The sequence below is a fragment of the Macaca mulatta genome, chromosome 5 (assembly GCF_049350105.2).
Source record: "Macaca mulatta isolate MMU2019108-1 chromosome 5, T2T-MMU8v2.0, whole genome shotgun sequence".
Taxonomy (NCBI): Eukaryota; Metazoa; Chordata; class Mammalia; order Primates; family Cercopithecidae; genus Macaca; species Macaca mulatta.
The window spans coordinates 78148531-78165745 of NC_133410.1; the positions used below are offsets into that span (position 1 = coordinate 78148531).

At 45.8% G+C, this 17215-nt stretch overlaps 2 protein-coding genes across 13 annotated transcripts in view; one reads left to right on the forward strand and one right to left on the reverse strand.

The window, feature by feature from the left end:
- The window catches only part of SRD5A3 (steroid 5 alpha-reductase 3), a 41994-nt gene extending 36804 nt beyond the window's left edge, over window positions 1-5190 (reverse strand). For 5 of the 12 annotated variants that reach the window (XM_078001508.1, XM_078001505.1, XM_078001501.1 and 2 more), the window contains exons 1-2: window positions 4875-5190; window positions 542-661 (exon numbers count right to left, since the gene is read on the reverse strand). In XM_078001508.1, coding sequence (XP_077857634.1) covers window positions 542-661; window positions 4875-5095 — 341 coding nt within the window. In that variant the 5' untranslated portion in view covers window positions 5096-5190. 12 annotated transcript variants of the gene reach the window in all.
- Window positions 5191-14074: 8884 nt separating this feature from the next.
- LOC144341190 (uncharacterized) lies at window positions 14075-16321 on the forward strand. The gene is made up of 2 exons (XM_078003577.1): window positions 14075-14193; window positions 15398-16321. The coding sequence occupies exon 2, from the start codon at window positions 15569-15571 to the stop codon at window positions 16220-16222; it is 654 nt and encodes a 217-aa protein (XP_077859703.1). The 5' UTR covers window positions 14075-14193; window positions 15398-15568; the 3' UTR covers window positions 16223-16321.
- The last annotated feature ends 894 nt before the right edge of the window (window positions 16322-17215 follow it).

The window sequence follows — 17215 nt, forward strand, 5'->3', positions numbered from 1 at the left end:
TGCTCACTTTTTGATGCTGGTTTGAAATTGATATTTTGTCTCATAAAAATGTTAGGCGAGGCCGGGCACAGTGGCTCACGCCTGTGGTCCCGGTGCTTTGGGACGCCGAGGTAGGTAGGTGGATCTTCTGAGGTCAGGAGTTCAAGACCAGTTGGCCAACATGGTGAAACCCCATGTCTACTAAAAATGCAAAAACTATCTGTGCATGGTGGTGCATACCTGTGTTCCCGGCTGCTGGGGGGCTTAGGCAGCAGAATCGCTTGAACGCAGGAGGTAGATGTTGCAGTGAGCCGATATTGCGCCATTGCACTCCGGCCTGGGCAACAAGAGTGAAACCCTGTCTCAAGAAAAAAAAAGAAAAAAAAAAAAGAAAATTTAGGCCAGGCACACAGTGACTCACACCTATAATCCCAGCACTTTGGGAGGCCAAGGTGGGCAGATCATCTGAGGTCAGGAGTTCCAGGCCAGCTTGGACAACATGGCGAAACCCCATCTCTACTAAAAATACAAAAAAAAATTAGCCAGGTGTGGTGTCACATGCCTGTAATCCCAGCTACTGGGGGTGCTGAGGCAGGAGAATCGCTTAAACCCAGGAGGTGGAGGTTGCAGTGAGCGGAGACTGGGCCATGGCACTCCAGCCTGGATGACAGAGTAAGACCGTCTGAAAAAAAAAAAAAAATTAATGATAGTCGAAAGGTACAAAATCTTATACAGGAAAAATATGTTTTATGCCTTTTTTGGGTTATATTGTACAGTGTGTTGCATATACTTAATAATGGAGTATTACACATTTCAAAATTGATGTTCTCATCACAGAAGTGTATCTGAAGTGTTGGATATGTTAACTAGCTTGATTTAATTATTCCACATCTCATCCACAATTTATGACATCACTTTGTAACCTATAAATTTATACGATGATAAATTGTCAATTTACAAAAAAAATTATACAAGCATAAAGTAAAATGCAGCGGGCTTACAAAGGAAACCAATTATAGTGACATACAAGTAATGCAACTACTAAAAAACAAATTTGCAATATAGTAATATGTATATTTCTTTCTTTCTTTTTCAGACAGAGTTTTAATCTTGTCGCCCAGGCTGGACTGCAGTGGCGCAATCTTGGCTCACTTCAACCTATACCTCCCAGGTTCAAGCTATTCTCCTACCTCAGCCTCCCGAGTAGCTGGAATTACTGGTGCTCACCACCATGCCTGGCTAATTTTTGTATTTTTCAGTAGAGATGGGGTTTCACCATTTCGGCCAGGCTGGTCTGGAACTCCCAACCTCAGGTGATCCACCCGCCTCAGCCTCCCAAAGTGCTGGGATTACAGGCGTAAGCCACTGCACCTGGCCTGTAATATGTATACTTCTTAATGTGTCTAATAACAAGATCTAGTGGTGAAAGACTACAGTGTTCTCATAGCGATGAAAACAGTAATATTTTGAGGTATCATCAATATTCTTAATGTAATATAAAAAAACTATCACAGAGTTGCAGGTACTGCTAATTCTACTGTGGTTTGTAGATTATATTCATAATTAAGGCAATGCTAAATTTCAGCTAGAGGTTAGTGAAAATAAAGACATAACTTTCTTCCAATCCAAGTTTGCCCTGAATTCTATCCACAGATCCTCTGAACCTCCAGTTAATGCTCCCTGGATTCCAGTGGGGAAAGTCTGGGCAGCTCTTTTTGCCTCTAGAGCCCAATTCAATTGCAAAGCTTCGACACCATTTGGAATCATTTTGAAATTTAAGAAGTTCTTCTACATTCACTATGCAACCCAGAGCATCATGATACATGTTCGAGGTTGCCTGTTTATTCAGACTTTCTGGGAAATCAAGACTCTAGGAACCAAAAGGAAAACAAAAAAAAGCAACCATCACCTCAATTAAAAAAAAAAAAAAAATCTACCAGACAGGAGTCATGGAAACAAACATTCCAAGAACCGATTTTAGGTTTTATTCTTGCCTCCTTAGGAAAGAAAAAAACAATTCCAAACAAAATTACCTACATACTACCTTATTTGCAGAAATGTGATTTACAACTGCCTATTTTTAACTATAGCAATTATGAACTTCTTTTCATTTTTAAGAGTACTGCTAGAGGGCCAGGTGCAATGGCTAATGCCTGTAATCCCAGCACTTTGGGAGGCCAAGGCAGGTGGATCACTTGAGGTCATGAGTTCAAGACCAGCCTGGCCAAAATGTTGAAACCCCATTTCTACTAAAAAATACAAAAATTAGCTGGGCATGGTGGTGTGCACCTCTAGTCCCAGCTACTCAGGAGGCTGAGGGAGGAGAATTGCTTGAACCCAGGAGGCAGAGGTTGCAGTGAGCCAAGATCAAGCCACTACATTCCAGCCTGGGTGACAGTGAGACTCCATCTCAAAAAAAAAGAGTACTACTAGATTTTGCACAGGAAAAATATTCAAATATAAGTATCAAGGTTAACGTTACCAAATGATTTTAAATTTGGATTAACCAAGATATTTACTAAATGCTACCATCTGGGATAAATCCATTCCTACTTGATCTTTCACACAGATTGAGCTTCACATGGTACAAGATATTTCCCATGAAGTATACCAGAGCATAAGAGCTTGGGATTTAAATTCCAACAGGCAGGGTTCAGGTACCACCCTTGCTAGTACTAGCATCATTGCACAAGTGCGATCTTCTAAGTTTGAGTTTGCACATGTGTAAATGGGAATAATGACAATAACATCTCCCTCACAGGTCTACTGTGAGGATTAAGTGAGGAAAGGCATGTACTCCTTAGTAGTCATCACATAATCATATACGTAAGCACTTAGTCAATGGTGGTTACTATTAATAAACCAGTAAAATCTCTCTTACATGCTCCTTAGCCATTAACACATTTTTTTAAAATGGTAAAAGTGATAAGCATCTTGTCAATGAAGACTCTTTGGAAAATACAGAGACATATAAAAAAGAGGCCATAGACTCTTACCTCCACCCAAGTCTATCTCCCTTTTTCATATAAACAGGGGTACAAAATTTGAAAAGAGAGTAATACATGTATTAATTTTTTGGAGACACTGCCAGTTTTGATGCAAGTTATCTTTTTTTTGTTGGAATAAAAATGCCTTTCATTACTGGTCTGGATATTTTGTACCTTCTCCAGTACTAAAAGAAACGTCTGTTTAAATTTAGAGAGAGAGGGAAAAAAGGGCACTTGAACACTATGGGAGGTTCTACTGTAGAATTCTGGAAGAAGAAAAAGGTGTAAATTATTTCACAATACAGTAGAAATTACAGGAAGTCCAAAGAGTACCAATTGTTACAGTAATGATTAAGGATAAGGCACCAAGTCTCTTTTTTGACTGTCATATAATAACAGACTTGAGTTGCAACAGCTGGTGTGTATGCAAGTTCAGGGGATGATTTTACAGGTGCCATTTAATCCAGGTACACTAGACTAGTACCTTTCTCAAAACTCAGAAAATAAATTGCTGCGAAGTTAAAAGGATTTAACCCTGATTATAAATGGGGTAACAGGTAATTTTTTGCTTAAAGAGAGCCTCTAGGAAACAGGAGGTTTGATCAGTTTGTTTCATGTACTTCTACTTCTTCCCTTTAGGGTGCCTCAGAATGACCTGGTTCTCCCTTCTCTGTGTTAACACCTGACACATCTTTCTCTGACAGTCAAAACTCACAGATTATCCAAGTTTTAGAAGCCACGTTATACTCGTCCCTTTGTTGCCTGCGGACCTGGGGCACTGCCTATGAGTGTTTCAAGGGATAACCCAGATGTTTTTAAACTTTAAAAAAAAAATTTTTTTAATACAAGGTCTTTCTCTGTTACCCAGGCTAGAGTACAGTGGCATGATTATAGCTCACTGCAGTCTCTACCGCCTGATCTCAAATGATCTTCCTGCCTTCATTCCAAGTAGCTGGCACTACAGGCACACGCCACCACGCCCTGCCAATGTTTTATATTTTCAGGAGAGACGGAGTCGCACTATATTTCCCAGCCTGGTCTCGAACTCCTGAGCTCGAGCGATCCGCCTGCCTCGGCCTCCTAAAGTGCTGGGATTATAGGCGTGAGCCACTGCGCCCGGCCTAAAATGCATCTTAAGAGGCACTGTTCTATTTCTACCATCTCGAATAGTATTTGGCCAACTCTTTCCAGCTGTGTCCTGAATTCAAAGTGGAAAAAGGAGAAGAAAATTATAACAGGTCTCACAATCTCTGATTCTATTCAAACCCTGACGATTTAATCTTTCGCTGAACTAGGTTACAGAATCTTTCGAAAGTCAAATGGAGCTTCGGGACGGGCCTGCCTATGACGTGCACCTTGGATCACCTTCCCCAGGGGCACCTGCCTAGGTGCGGGCTAGGGCGACTCAGTCCTTTGTTCCCACTGCGAGGGTTGGGGAGAGAAATGGGGGAAGCCGAGGCCGAAGAGCCAGCCTGACTTCATTTCCACAAATGATTCCGGTGACCTCAAGTTAGGGTATGAGCCACTGGAGTGCAGGGGACGGGCAAGAGGAGAATCTGGGGCAAGGGGGACTTCATTTTGCCGCCTAAATTCGGATGACCAGGCCTAAATTCGGATGCGTCGCCATTTCCCACAGGGAAAGGCTCCGTGCGGCTATCAGTTCACATTCCTCCAGCCGAGTGCAAGCGGCTCCGCTCTCCCTCGGCGTCCGCGGACACCTGGGCACTGCTCCCCCGAGCCACGCAGCAGCCCGGGCATGGCCGGGGTCTGGCGGAGGGAGCGCCGTGCTGCGCCCGGGAACCCGCCGGGGCCTCCTAGGCCGGGTCCCGCCTCTGCTGCCCCCTGTCGGCTGCCCGCGAGCCGGGGCGCCCTGAACTCTCCGCGCCTGGGCCTCCGCGGCTCGGTTACCTCTTGGGGACATCAAAGGCGCGGCAGGCGGCGGGGCGCGGCGGCTCCCCACACTTCGTTTTCCCATAGCGTATCAGGTCCTGAAAGATCGCGCAGCCCGGGAGCAGGCCAGGCGGCAGGAGCTGCAGCAGTAGGGTGAGCAGGAAGGCGGCGGTCAGCGTGAGCCACACCGCGCGCAGCGGGTTCAGCGCCGAGAGCTCGGCCTCCGCCCAGGGAGCCATGGCCCGCGTGCCCGCCTTCCGAGCTGCTGGCGCCCCCACCGCCCGCTTGTCCGCGGAAAAGCGGCCACTGGCGCGCCGCGCGCAGGTCTCAGCCTAGCGGGACGTCGGTGACGCGGTGCGGGGCGGGGACGCGCAGAGCCCCTCCTGGAGTGGCCGCTCAGCCGCGGAGGTCCTTGGTCCCGGTTGTGCTGGCGCCGGCTGGTCGCTCGCAGTCCCTAATCTGGATATGGAGACGCTTAGATGGATTTCGAGAATATGATTAATCAGAAGTAAAGACGCAAAACAGATGAGACCACGTGTCTGCCACTCTTATCAGCATTATCTCCAAGGCAAAAAATGGAAACCTTACATGTTCCACTTTATTTAGCTAAATTGTGCTACACTAACATGTTAGAATATCATGCAGTCATTGAGAATTATTATGACGAGTGTAGAAACACAGAAAGCTGTTTAGGAAACAGTATGTGAAGTGAAAAAAAAAACCAGATGTAAAAATACATAGCTATGATTGCAAACAACTGTATTAATATGAATGTTTGTATATATGGATAAGGCAGATCACACAAAAATGAATAATCGTGTTAGGATGTTGGAAATGTGTTGCATATGTGTATAATGTAAACATGTAGACAAGTAATTGCACGTAATAATAAAAATTATAGTGGTAAAAACTGTGTTTAAAAAACAGCAGTCGCTTCCCAATAGGGTTTCAATCCTTAAAAGCAAAGTTTTTAAATTCCATCAGCTGTTTCCTGTAACATTTATCTCAGGTAGTGACAATGCTATTTATTGACTCACTGATTTTAAACAACACTGATTTTATTTACTATAAGTGAAAATCTAGCTCTTTTAAGTATTTAAAAGCCTTTAAAATGTTAATTCTGAAATATTGTATGCCTACTGTATGACAGGCATCATTTTGGATACTGAGGACAGAGGGGTTTACAAGACAATTGTCACTGCCTATTTGGAGCTTACATTTTTGAGACTGGGTGGTGGGTGAGAAGTGGAAGAGGGGAGAGGTAGCCAACTCATCACCCTTACTCCAATGAGATAGCCGATGTGTGTGTTGAATAAATATCAGGGTGGGTAGGTTAGTGGGACTTTGGATTGTTAAATGAGCAAGCTTTTAGAATTTTGCTTCTTTGTGCAACAACACCTAAGGCTTTACCAATCCTTTGACAGCCAGGTGATAAAGGATGGTCAAATTGGTATTCTAGCTAGGACAATGAAGCCTTATTGAGTGATCCTGGATCTCTTTTGCAGGAGTCTCCCTTTCGCTGTTTCTTTCCTTTTTTTTTTTTTTTTTTTCTTTTTTTTTTTTTTGAGACGGAGTCTAGCTCTGTTGCCCAGGCTGGAGTGCAGTGGCCTGATCTCTGCTCACTGCAAGCTCTGCCTCCCAGGTTCACACCATTCTCCTGCCTTAGCCTCCTGAATAGGTGGGACTACAGGCACCTGCCATCACACCCGGCCAATTTTTTTTTTTTTTTTTTTTTTGTATTTTTAGTAGAGACGGGGTTTCACTGTGTTAGCCAGGATGGTCTCGATCTCCTGACCTCGTGATCCATCCGCCTCAGCCTCCCAAAGTGCTGGGATTACAAGCATGAGCCACCGCACCTGGCACCACTTCACTGTTTCTTTTTTTTTTTTTTTTTTTTTTTTTGAGACGGAGTCTCGCTCTGTCACCCAGGCTGGAGTGCAGTGGCCGGATCTCAGCTCACTGCAAGCTCCGCCTCCCGGGTTCACGCCATTCTCCTGCCTCAGCCTCCCGAGTAGCTGGGACTACAGGCGCCTGCCACCTCGCCCGGCTAAGTTTTTGTATTTTTAGTAGAGACGGGGTTTCACTGTGTTAGCCAGGATGGTCTCGATCTCCTGACCTCGTGATCCGCCCATCTCGGCCTCCCAAAGTGCTGGGATTACAGGCTTGAGCCACCGCGCCCGGCCTCACTGTTTCTTTATTGTTCTTAGGTTAACTCCCTGGAAATGCAGCTGGCTTTTCCATGATCTCTTTCTTTTCAGAGAAGCTACTTGTAAGTGCATTGCAGGGACTCAGTTTCCTAGGTAGGAGTTTCTCTTAACAGTTGTCTGACCTGGGGGAGGATTGAAAACAAGGTAGGAGTGTGTGTGTGTGTGTGTGTGTGTGTGTGTGTGTGTGTGTGTGTGTGTGTGTGTGTGTGTGTGTTGTGGAAACAGGAAGGGTTGAGGAGGCTGGAGGGGAAAATTATCCCATATATTTTTTTGATTTTTTTTTTTTTTTTTTTTTTTTTTTGAGATGGAGTTTCACTCTTGTTGCCCGGGCTGGAGTGCAATGGCACGATCTTGGCTCACCGCGATCTCTGCCTCCCAGGTTCAAGCTATTCTCCTGCCTCAGCCTCCCGAGTAGCTGGGATTACAGGCACGTGCCACCAGACCAGGCTAATTTTGTATTTTCAGTAGAGACAGGGTTTCTCCATGTTGGTCAGGCTGATCTCAAACTCCCGACCTCAGATGATCGGCCTGCCTCGGCCTCCCAAAGTGCTGGGATTACAGGCGTGAGCCACCCTGCCTGGATATTTTTTAGATTATAATCAGCATGCACAGTTTATATTCAGAGAAGCCCCCTGTAGATGGCAGTGGCTGAACAGAAAGCCATAAGCTACACCCTCCCGGGAGTATTTGTGAATGTAAATCCTGACTGGAGTGAGTTAGTTCGAAAGTGGAATACCAGGCTAACATCTGTTAGAAAGATCATTGCTAATAAATATCAGTGAGCATTTTTTTCTTCATTTAATTAACTGCACTACATGTTCAACAAACTACTGGTCTTGCCTGCAGTAAATGGCAAAGCCATTTTTCCAGTTGCTCAGGGGAAAAACGTTGAACTCAGCCTTGATTCCTTTCTGTCATAGTCTAAATACAGTCAGTCAGCAAATCCTGTTGGCTCTACCTTCAAAATATGAATCTAAATTCAATCACCCTTAGAGTCAGTGCTTTAGGTCACAAGCCATCTCAATAAATCAGAAAAAGAAAGAAAACATATAAGGACTACTAAGTAAGAAATAACACTGTCATTATTTGACGATTATATGAAACTCCAATAATAGAAACTCCAATGGCATGCACAGATAAGGTATCAGAACTAGCAGGAGAGTTTGGGGAGGTTGCTGGAGATAAAAATCTGTTCATAAATATGATTTCTATTTCCCCGCAACAAACAGGAAATTGTACATTTTTATTTCTCAGCAACAAACAATATATTGTATGTTTCAAAGATACAATTCACAATGGCATAAAATATATGTCTAGGAGTAAATCTAATAAGGATATAAAAGATGTTAGAAATACCAAAATTGTTAGAAATAGATCATTGGTGCGGCAAAGAAAAGTCGGCACAGAGACAAAAGATCCCTCAGCAAGGCCATCTTTACTTTCTGCAGAAAGGGCGTTCAGTCGCAGATGGAACCATGGTGAGAGCACCCTTGAACAAAAGAAAATGAGACATAAATATTTATCCCTTACGCATTTGGGTTATCCTTACTGCTGTGTCCTGCATCCATTGGCTGGAGTGGGACCTCACAATCTTTTTTTTTTTTTTAGGACAGAGTTTGGCTCTTGTTGTCCAGGCTGGAGTGCAATGGCACGATCTCCGCTCACCGCAACCTCCGCCTCCCAGGTTCAAGCAATTCTCCTGCCTCAGCCTCCCTAGTAACTGGGATTACAGGCATGTGCCACGATGCCTGGCTAATTGTGTATTTTTAGTAGAGATGGGTTTCTCCATGTTGGTCAGGCTGGAACCTCACAATCTTAAATTGATACCTGATTTGCTAATAACCTGAAACTTTTCTGAATAGGTAAATGCAGGGAAGAACAAAGAAGTTGCTTACGAAAGGTGTAAGGAAGCAATAACGTTTCCAAATAAGGAAGGGGCATAGGCTGTGAGCTGGAACCTGCCTGTGAGCACGTCCAACAGTTACATAGGATAGGACTTAACGAAGAGTTATTGGCACAAAGCAAGGAGGCTTGAAGAAAGTCTTTAAAAGAAACTATTATTTCTAACACTTATAATTTATTCTTTAACAAGAAGGAAATCTTTAAAGAGGAAACTTTTTACTTTCTACAATCCCTCCTCTTTTAATTGTCCTCTTCAAACTTGATTAACATGTGTTGGCTTAGTTGTTTTGATTAACTCCTGGATGTGTGGTACAACATAATACCTAAGATGAAGGAGTAGAGTACACTTATTATAGTTGTTAAAGAGGTAAGAATCGAGGCTACAGTTTTTTTCTTTTTCTGTTGATGAAATGTCAAGGTAAAAGGGATAGCCAATTGAACTAAAGTGTAAGTACTGCTCTAATTATTTGGCAGAGTGTCCAGTAAAGGTCCTCTATAATACCACCATACATCCGCTCAGCAATGAGTAAGGGCAGACTGATGGATCAGCTCTTGGAAGTGCCTGACTTCACTGCATCCTGTTAAGTCTCCAAGGAATGCCAAAATTTTCCTCTTGTCATTAGAGACACAAGGTAAAGTTGGTTTTGGAAGATGGAGACTGGATGGCCCTCAGGGGCTGACCCACAGGGTGTTGCGCTTCAGGAAATAGCGGGGAAAGAGCTTGGTACAATTTGTTATTCCAGGCAGTGGAATCTTGAAAAAGAGCTACCATGCACTCCATGTCCGCTTGATTTGAGGACCACCCCAGTGGAAAGGGAACAACCTGGGCCTTTGGCCTACCGTGCACACAAGCCTAACAGTTGCTTTTGTTTGAAGTGTGAAAGGAATATTTAATCCATTTTAACCAGGCATTTACATCTTTATACCCTGTTTCAATGGCTATGGTTTACCTTAGGTCTCCTATTTCTACTGCTGAGACCTTACTTTTGTCATCTGGCATGAGGCAAGGCATAGTTTGATTTCATAGGTTTGGGAAAGGGGCAGTTGTAGGAGGTGAAGGAGGGAGAACAAAGCGCATCTTAAAGAAGCCTATAGGATCCTTTCCAGTGACCTCTGCTCCTAGAGCGCAGAAATGCTCTAAAGTGGGGTTAGAGTTGCTAGTGGTAGGAGTAGTAATGGATGTAGCAACTGGGTTAGGAAAGGAATAGATAGACTAAGCTTTTCTTAGCTTTTATTTGGTAGGGCTTGATCCAGGAACAATGGCCCATGATTCTTATGATAATGGCGTTTGCTTGACTTGGGTGTGATGTGTCCATCCCCTTTCTGCTGTAGGAACGGCAGTCTTGGTGGTTAGCAGCACAAGGTAGGGTCCTTCCCAGGCTTGCTTGATTTTCCCTTCTTTCTACGTTTTGATGAGGATGTGATCCCCAGGGTGGTGCTGGAAACTCCAAGGGTGGTGCCTGTGCTAAAAGACCTTTTGTTTTAAGGGAAGAGAAGGTTGAAGGTAAACCAAGTATATAATTTCCGAGAAATTGATCTTTTGTTTTAAATATGGGGACATCAGCAGTGGACTTTATAGTCCTTTAGTGCCTTCTTGCTGAGAAATTTCTTTAGCACCTATTTTTATTAGTTTTTTAGACCAAAGAAAGCCAAACACCATTTTATATTTGACAATGCTTCCTGTATGATTTTATACCAAATAAACTGAATTTTACCTTTACATTAGTGTTATTGTTACACTTAATTTTAACAAAGCCTTGTAGACATATTTATCCAATTTTAATGTCTGACCATAAAGTAAGATTTTTAAAGACTCTTTTTAACCTTTTAGAATTGTTGTTAAAGAGCAGGTTAGTGCTTTAAGAAAAACCTGTTGTGCTTTTAATGTCCAGTTCACAGAAAAACTGGGTGATACCCCTTTAACTTTAGCCAATGTTTACACACAGAATTTCCTTTACAATTAATGTTTCAAAGCTTGCTTAAACCTTTAAAACAAATCTCTAAGATGATAACCATTCTTTTCCAAAGCGAAATTCCTTCATGTCTGTGGACTACACTGCCTAAGGCCACAGGATTAGAAGTTAGGATAAAATGCATGTGACACTTTTAACTTTTAGGAAACTTTACTTTTGTTGAAAACCTTGTAAGTTTGCGATTTCAATTATCCTTTGCTATTAATAAGACCTTGTTTAGTCCAAATTTAACTTAGAATTGGTATAGGTGACTCCTTCCTGAATTCTGTAAGTATTTTAAGGCTTGGCTAAGTGCAAACAACTCACCAACTATTAGGCAATTTTCCTAACTCTACTTCTAGAAGAGTTTCCCTATTACTTACTGAATACCCATTGTCTTTTTCCCTCAATCACCCAGGAGGAACCATCTATTGTCCTGTCCTGAAACTCCTTCTAGGTCTGGTCGGACCTTTGTATGGTAATTAATTAAGATTTAGATGCCTCCCCATCTTCCCCTCTTAGAAAATCTGCTGGGTTAAGGGAATTATTAGTGGTTAATGTTAAATCATCTTTTTCTAAGAGAACAGCCCCATACTTTAAGGTTCTTGAGTCAGTCATGCTACCTTTTTGCTTTTTTTTTTTTTTTTTTTTGACAGGGTAGTTCTGACCTGGCGAGGTGTGCTCACAAACAGGTTTCCTCTAAAAGTTATTTTTCTACTTTCCTACAACAAAGCAATTGCCGCTACAGATTGAATGCATTTGGGCCATCCACAGGTTACTGGGTTAAGGATTTTTGATTAGGGTATTACCAAGGCTATGCCCTTGTTTACACTGACAACAAGGTGGAATGGCTGCTTAAGGAGGGTAAAGCTGGAATAGCAGCTTTTTTTTCTTGTGTTTGGGCCTTTCATTATCCTTCTAATATTTTAACATATGCCCTAAAGGACTACCAGAAGGAATCTGATCACCTTCACCTCTCCCTGAGTCAGCTTTACTCCCTGTCCTCATTTTACTCATTTTACTGGAAACGTTTCCCTTGGTGGGTACCCGGTAAGATTCAGTCTCCTGAAATTAGCGGAAAGCTCAACCCCTCAAACCAGGGATGTCTTGCCTTGCCTGCCATGGGAGGTTGACCTGTTTCCTCCCTTTCCCCCTCAGAAGGTCTCTTGCACACTTCCCACTCATGTTGTCCTCTCTGGCCGCTTCCCCAAGGGAGAATTAGGCCCCTCTTAGTGTTGGCATTCCGGTATAAATCCCACGGCAGGATCCACCCTAAGCCATATGAGGTAGCTAGGGGACCCCGGAGGGGACCCACTCACTCCATCCAGCAGCAGGACTTGTCACACAAACAACACGGCAAGCAGGGTCGTCTGTGATCATTCACACACATACACATTCAGCCCTGTGGAATTTCACCACCAAGGAAGTACTTTATCGACTCTCGTGGCTTCTTTTTCGTTGGTCTGTGTGCAGAGTCGTCACCGTGGTATATGAGGATCCTTTACCCCAGGTTGCTGGCCAGTTTCTTTCCGTGTTGCTGAGAGTCTGGGCTTATTCATCACACTGGGTGGGTCTCAGCCCCTTATCCCTGAGGCCACCACAAGAGGCAGCGTGGGGCCTCATGAGAGAGGACTAGAGATGCCCTGAAGGAGAATGTATCCCCATACAGTTGCCACCAAAATTGTTAGAAATGCCATGAAAGGAGCTGGGCACATTCCTCAGCCCCCGGGCTCAAAACTCCCTGAGCCTAGCACAAACACATCCCATCCTCCCATCCCACCACCATATATCTCTCAAACTCCCTGAGCCCAGTACAAACACCACCTGGAAAGTCTCCGATAAGGGGACAGCCGTTCAAGGTTACTGAAAGCGCAGGAGCCAAAAGAATTTCTTTGTTCCCCTGCAACTTTCGGGCTATAAAAAGCAAACGCTCGCATTGTTCGGGGCCCTCTTGTATACTGTGTAAAGGAGGGACCAGGTTCGAACTTGTAGTAAAGATCCTTGCCGCTTGGCTTTGACTCTGGACTCTGGTGGTCTTCTTTGGGGAACAAACAGTCTGGGCATAACATCTAGGGGCCCGTCCGGGATTCCCCAAGCCCACCAGACCCCTGGTCAACGGATCTGCTAAGATCGATCTACTGATAGGTGAGCTGGCTCGTCTCCGTTTGTCTGTCTGTGTCTGTGTGTCTGTTCTGAATCTGAATCTGTGACTCGCGAGGTCTGAAACTGAGGCTGGCACAGTCCTGGCGGATGCGCTATAGGACGGCCAGTGGAGACCGGTGGGAGACGTCCCCTGGCTCTCTTCTGATTTAAATTGCGATCTGAGTTGCCGGAGCAACAGCTGACTCTGACCCCGGTTCCCGGGTGCGCGCTTGCGGTCTGAATTGCCCCGGTCCCCGGGTGTGCGCTTGCGGTCTGAATTGCCCCGGTCCCCTGGCTTCCAGCGCCGCGCTCCTGGCCCCGGTCCCCGGGCTCCTGGCTTCCGGCGCCGCGCTCCCGGCCCCGGTCCCCGGGCTGCCGAGGCGCGCCTGCGACTAGCTATCATTAATAAGTCAGATCAGATTTCCTCTATAAGGATTCTAACCCACATTCCTTTACAGGAAGAGACACAGAAAGTGAGACTGGGGAGAGGGAAAAAGTGAGAAGGGAAATCGGAAAGAGAAAGGGGAAGAAACGGCAGACGTGGAGAGTCAGAGAGAGAGACAGAAAGAAAAAGAGACTGAGTGTAAAGGAGAAAGGACACGGGATGACAGAGAGAAAGAGAGCGTGCGCGAATGAGATAGCGGGAGAGAGCAGGCGGAGGGGAGGCGGCCGGCACTCACGGGCCTGCTGAAAGGGAAAGTAACTTTGAGGGGCTGGCGGGGCGGACGCGAGGGCGCACTTCGCGGACTAGCCCCCCCCAGCCGCCTGACTCCACGGTGGCTTTACCCCTCCGGGAAATAGGACCCCCAGATGACACAGGAATCCCCAGGCTCCAGTACTGGCCATTCTCCACCAGTGATCTGTATAACTGGAAAACTCAGAGTGCTCGGTTTTCAGACAACCCCAAAGATTTACTGGCTTTACTGGATAGTGTCATGTTCACCCACCAGCCCACTTGGGATGATTGTCAGCAGCTCCTCCGAATCTTGTTTACCACGGAGGAGCGAGAGAGAATACAGGTAGAAGCTAGAAAGCTGGTCCCGGGGGACAACGGTCAACCGACTGCCAACCCCGACCTCATAAACGCGACCTTTCCTCTGACCAGGCCGGCGTGGGACTACAACACGGCAGAAGGTAGGGGACGGCTACGCCTTTATCGCCAGACTCTAATGGCAGGTCTCCGGGCAGCTGCTCGCAAGCCCACTAATTTGGCTAAAGTATATTCTATTCTGCAAGAAAAGACAGAGAGTCCAGCCACCTACTTAGAAAGATTAATGAAAGCTTTTAGACAGTACACCCCCATAGATCCAGAGGCTTCAGGAAGTCAGGCAGCTGTTGTAATGTCTTTCGTCAATCAGGCAGCCCCAGATATTAAAAGAAAACTCCAAAAATTAGAAGACTTAGAAGGAAAGCGGATCCAAGACCTCCTTCAGATAGCCCAGCGGGTTTACAATAACAGAGATACTCCAGAAGAAAGGCAATTTAAGGCCACTGAAAAAATGACCAAGGTCCTGGCAGCAGTAGTACAGAAAGAGCATCTACAGCCAGAGTACACCCAACCCAGGCAGCCCCCCAGGCATGATAATCTGAAAAAAGACCAATGTGCCTACTGCAAGGAGGCTGGCCACTGGGTAAGAGACTGCCCCAAAAAGAAACAACGAGGACAGGGACCCCCTAGGTCTACACCCGTACTAGTCACTCAAGATAAAGACTAGAAAAGACGGGGTTCGGATCCCCTCCCCGAACCTAGGAAAACTTTGCAAGTGGAGGGGTCCCCAGTCCAGTTCTTAGTCGATATGGGAGCACAGATCCATTTCCTCCCTGAGGGACCCGTCGTGACAAACTCCCACAATCAACCTGTGTCCGTCCTGACTATAACCCTAGAAGATGAATACTGGCTCCACCAGGAGCAAACGGCCCCTGACCAGGACATAGCAACCTGGCTCCAGCAATATCCAGAAGCTTGGGTGGAAACGGGGGGCTTAGGACTAGCAAAACACCGTCCTGCTTTATTTGTTGAACTTAAACCTGGGGCAGACCCCGTGCGGGTACGCCAATACCCGATGCCCCTAGAGGCCAAGAAAGAAATTGCCCCATATATCTGCCGGCTCCTTGACCAAGGGGTCCTTCGCTTATGTCACTCACCCTGGAATACTCCATTGTTGCCAATACAAAAACCTAATAGTAGAGAATACAGACCTGTACAAAACTTAAGAGAAATCAATAAGAGGATTGTAGACATACATCCAACTGTGCCTAACCCATATACCCTCCTGAGTACCCTAAACCCTAAACATCAATGGTACACTGTTTTAGATTTAAAAGATGCTTTCTTCAGTTTGCTTTTAGCCCCTCAGAGCCAAAAGCTCTTCGCCTTCGAGTAGAATGACCCTGATAGGGGCATAAGTGGCCAACTAACATGGACCAGACTGCCGCAAAGATTCAAAAACTCTCCTACCCTGTTCGATGAGGCCCTCCATGAAGACCTGGGATAACTTTCCTGCCCCCAATGACCTTAAACCCTGCCTCGCTGCTGCCCAACCCGGACCTGGATGCCCCACTCCACGACTGCACCGAGATACTAGCTCAGGTGCATGGAGTTCGAGAAGACCTGCAGGATCGCCCACTTCCTGACGCCGACCTCGTCTGGTTCACTGATAGGAGCAGCTTCATGCATCAGGGCCAGAGGTACGCTGGAGCGGCAGTGACTTCAGAGACTGAGGTAATCTGGGCGGAACCCCTGCCCCCGGGGACATCGGCCCAGAAGGCCGAATTGATAGCACTCACCCAAGCTCTTACCTTAGGGGCGGGGAAAAAGCTGACGGTATATACAGACAGCCGATATGCTTTTGCAACAGCGCATATACATGGGGCCATTTACAGGGAGCGGGGGTTACTGACGGCTAAAGAAAAAGAGATAAAAAACAAGCAAGAAATCCTAGCCCTGCTAACAGCCCTATGGAGGCCAGAAAAGTTAGCTATTGTGCATTGCCCAGGGCATCAGAAACTAACTACTCCAACTGCTCAAGGCAACTTTCTGGTGGACCAAACTGCAAGAAAGGTGGTGAAGGCTCCCAGCCAACTCCTTGCACTCCAGCTCCCTGACCCGGGCCCCCGGGACTTGCCATATTTCCCTGATTATTCAGAACAAGATCTCCAGTGAATTGACAAGCTTCCCCTGAAACAGATCCAGAATGGGTGGTGGACTGATACTAATGACCAAACCATCCTACCAAAAAAATTAGGACAAGTGTTAGAACACATCCACCGAACCACCCACCTGGGTGCTCGGCAGATGATAGACCTGATCAGACGCTCTAAGCTCAAATTCAGACATACAGCCGGGATGGCCAGCAACATCGTGACAAGTTGCAAAGTCTGCCAGCTTAATAATGCCTACCCCCAATCCCAGGCTGCAACAGGAACAAGGCTCAGGGGAACCAGGCCCGGTATCTACTGGGAAGTAGATTTTACTGAGATAAAGCCAGGAAAATACGGGTATCGGTACTTACTTGTCTTTGTAGATACTTTTTCAGGGTGGACTGAAGCATTCCCCACCAAGAAAGAAACTGCTCAGGTTGTAGCAAAGAAAATCCTGGAAGATATCCTCCCCAGGTATGGCTTCCCCGTCCAGATAGGGTCAGATAATGGGCCGGCCTTCGTCGCTAAGGTAAGTCAGGATTTGGCTTCCATCCTTGGGGCAAATTGGAAACTACATTGCGCTTACAGGCCCCAGAGTTCAGGACAGGTAGAAAGAATGAATCGGACCTTAAAAGAGACCTTAACTAAATTAACTATGGAGACTGGCGCTAATTGGGTGGTCCTTCTCCCCTATGCTCTGTTCTGGGCCCGTAATACCCCTTACAGACTAGGCCTTACTCCTTATGAAATTATGTATGGCAGACCCCCACGCTTAGTTCCCGGCCTAAAAAAAATGATCTGCTCAAGTCTGAAACAGAAAATGTCTCTGAACTCTTATTTTCCCTACAAGCCTTGCAGAAAATTCATCAAGAAATCTGGCCCAAGCTGAAGGAACTATATGAGACCGGTCCCCCGCCGACACCCCATCCGTACCAGCCGGGAGACTGGGTCCTGGTCAAGCGACACCGACAAGAGACCCTAAAACCCAGGTGGAAAGGACCACTCCAGGTACTCC

Bases quoted from the DNA above. Each gene is read 5' to 3' on its own strand.
- LOC144341190 (XM_078003577.1), top strand. From the start codon at position 15,569: ATGACCTTAAACCCTGCCTCGCTGCTGCCCAACCCGGACCTGGATGCC.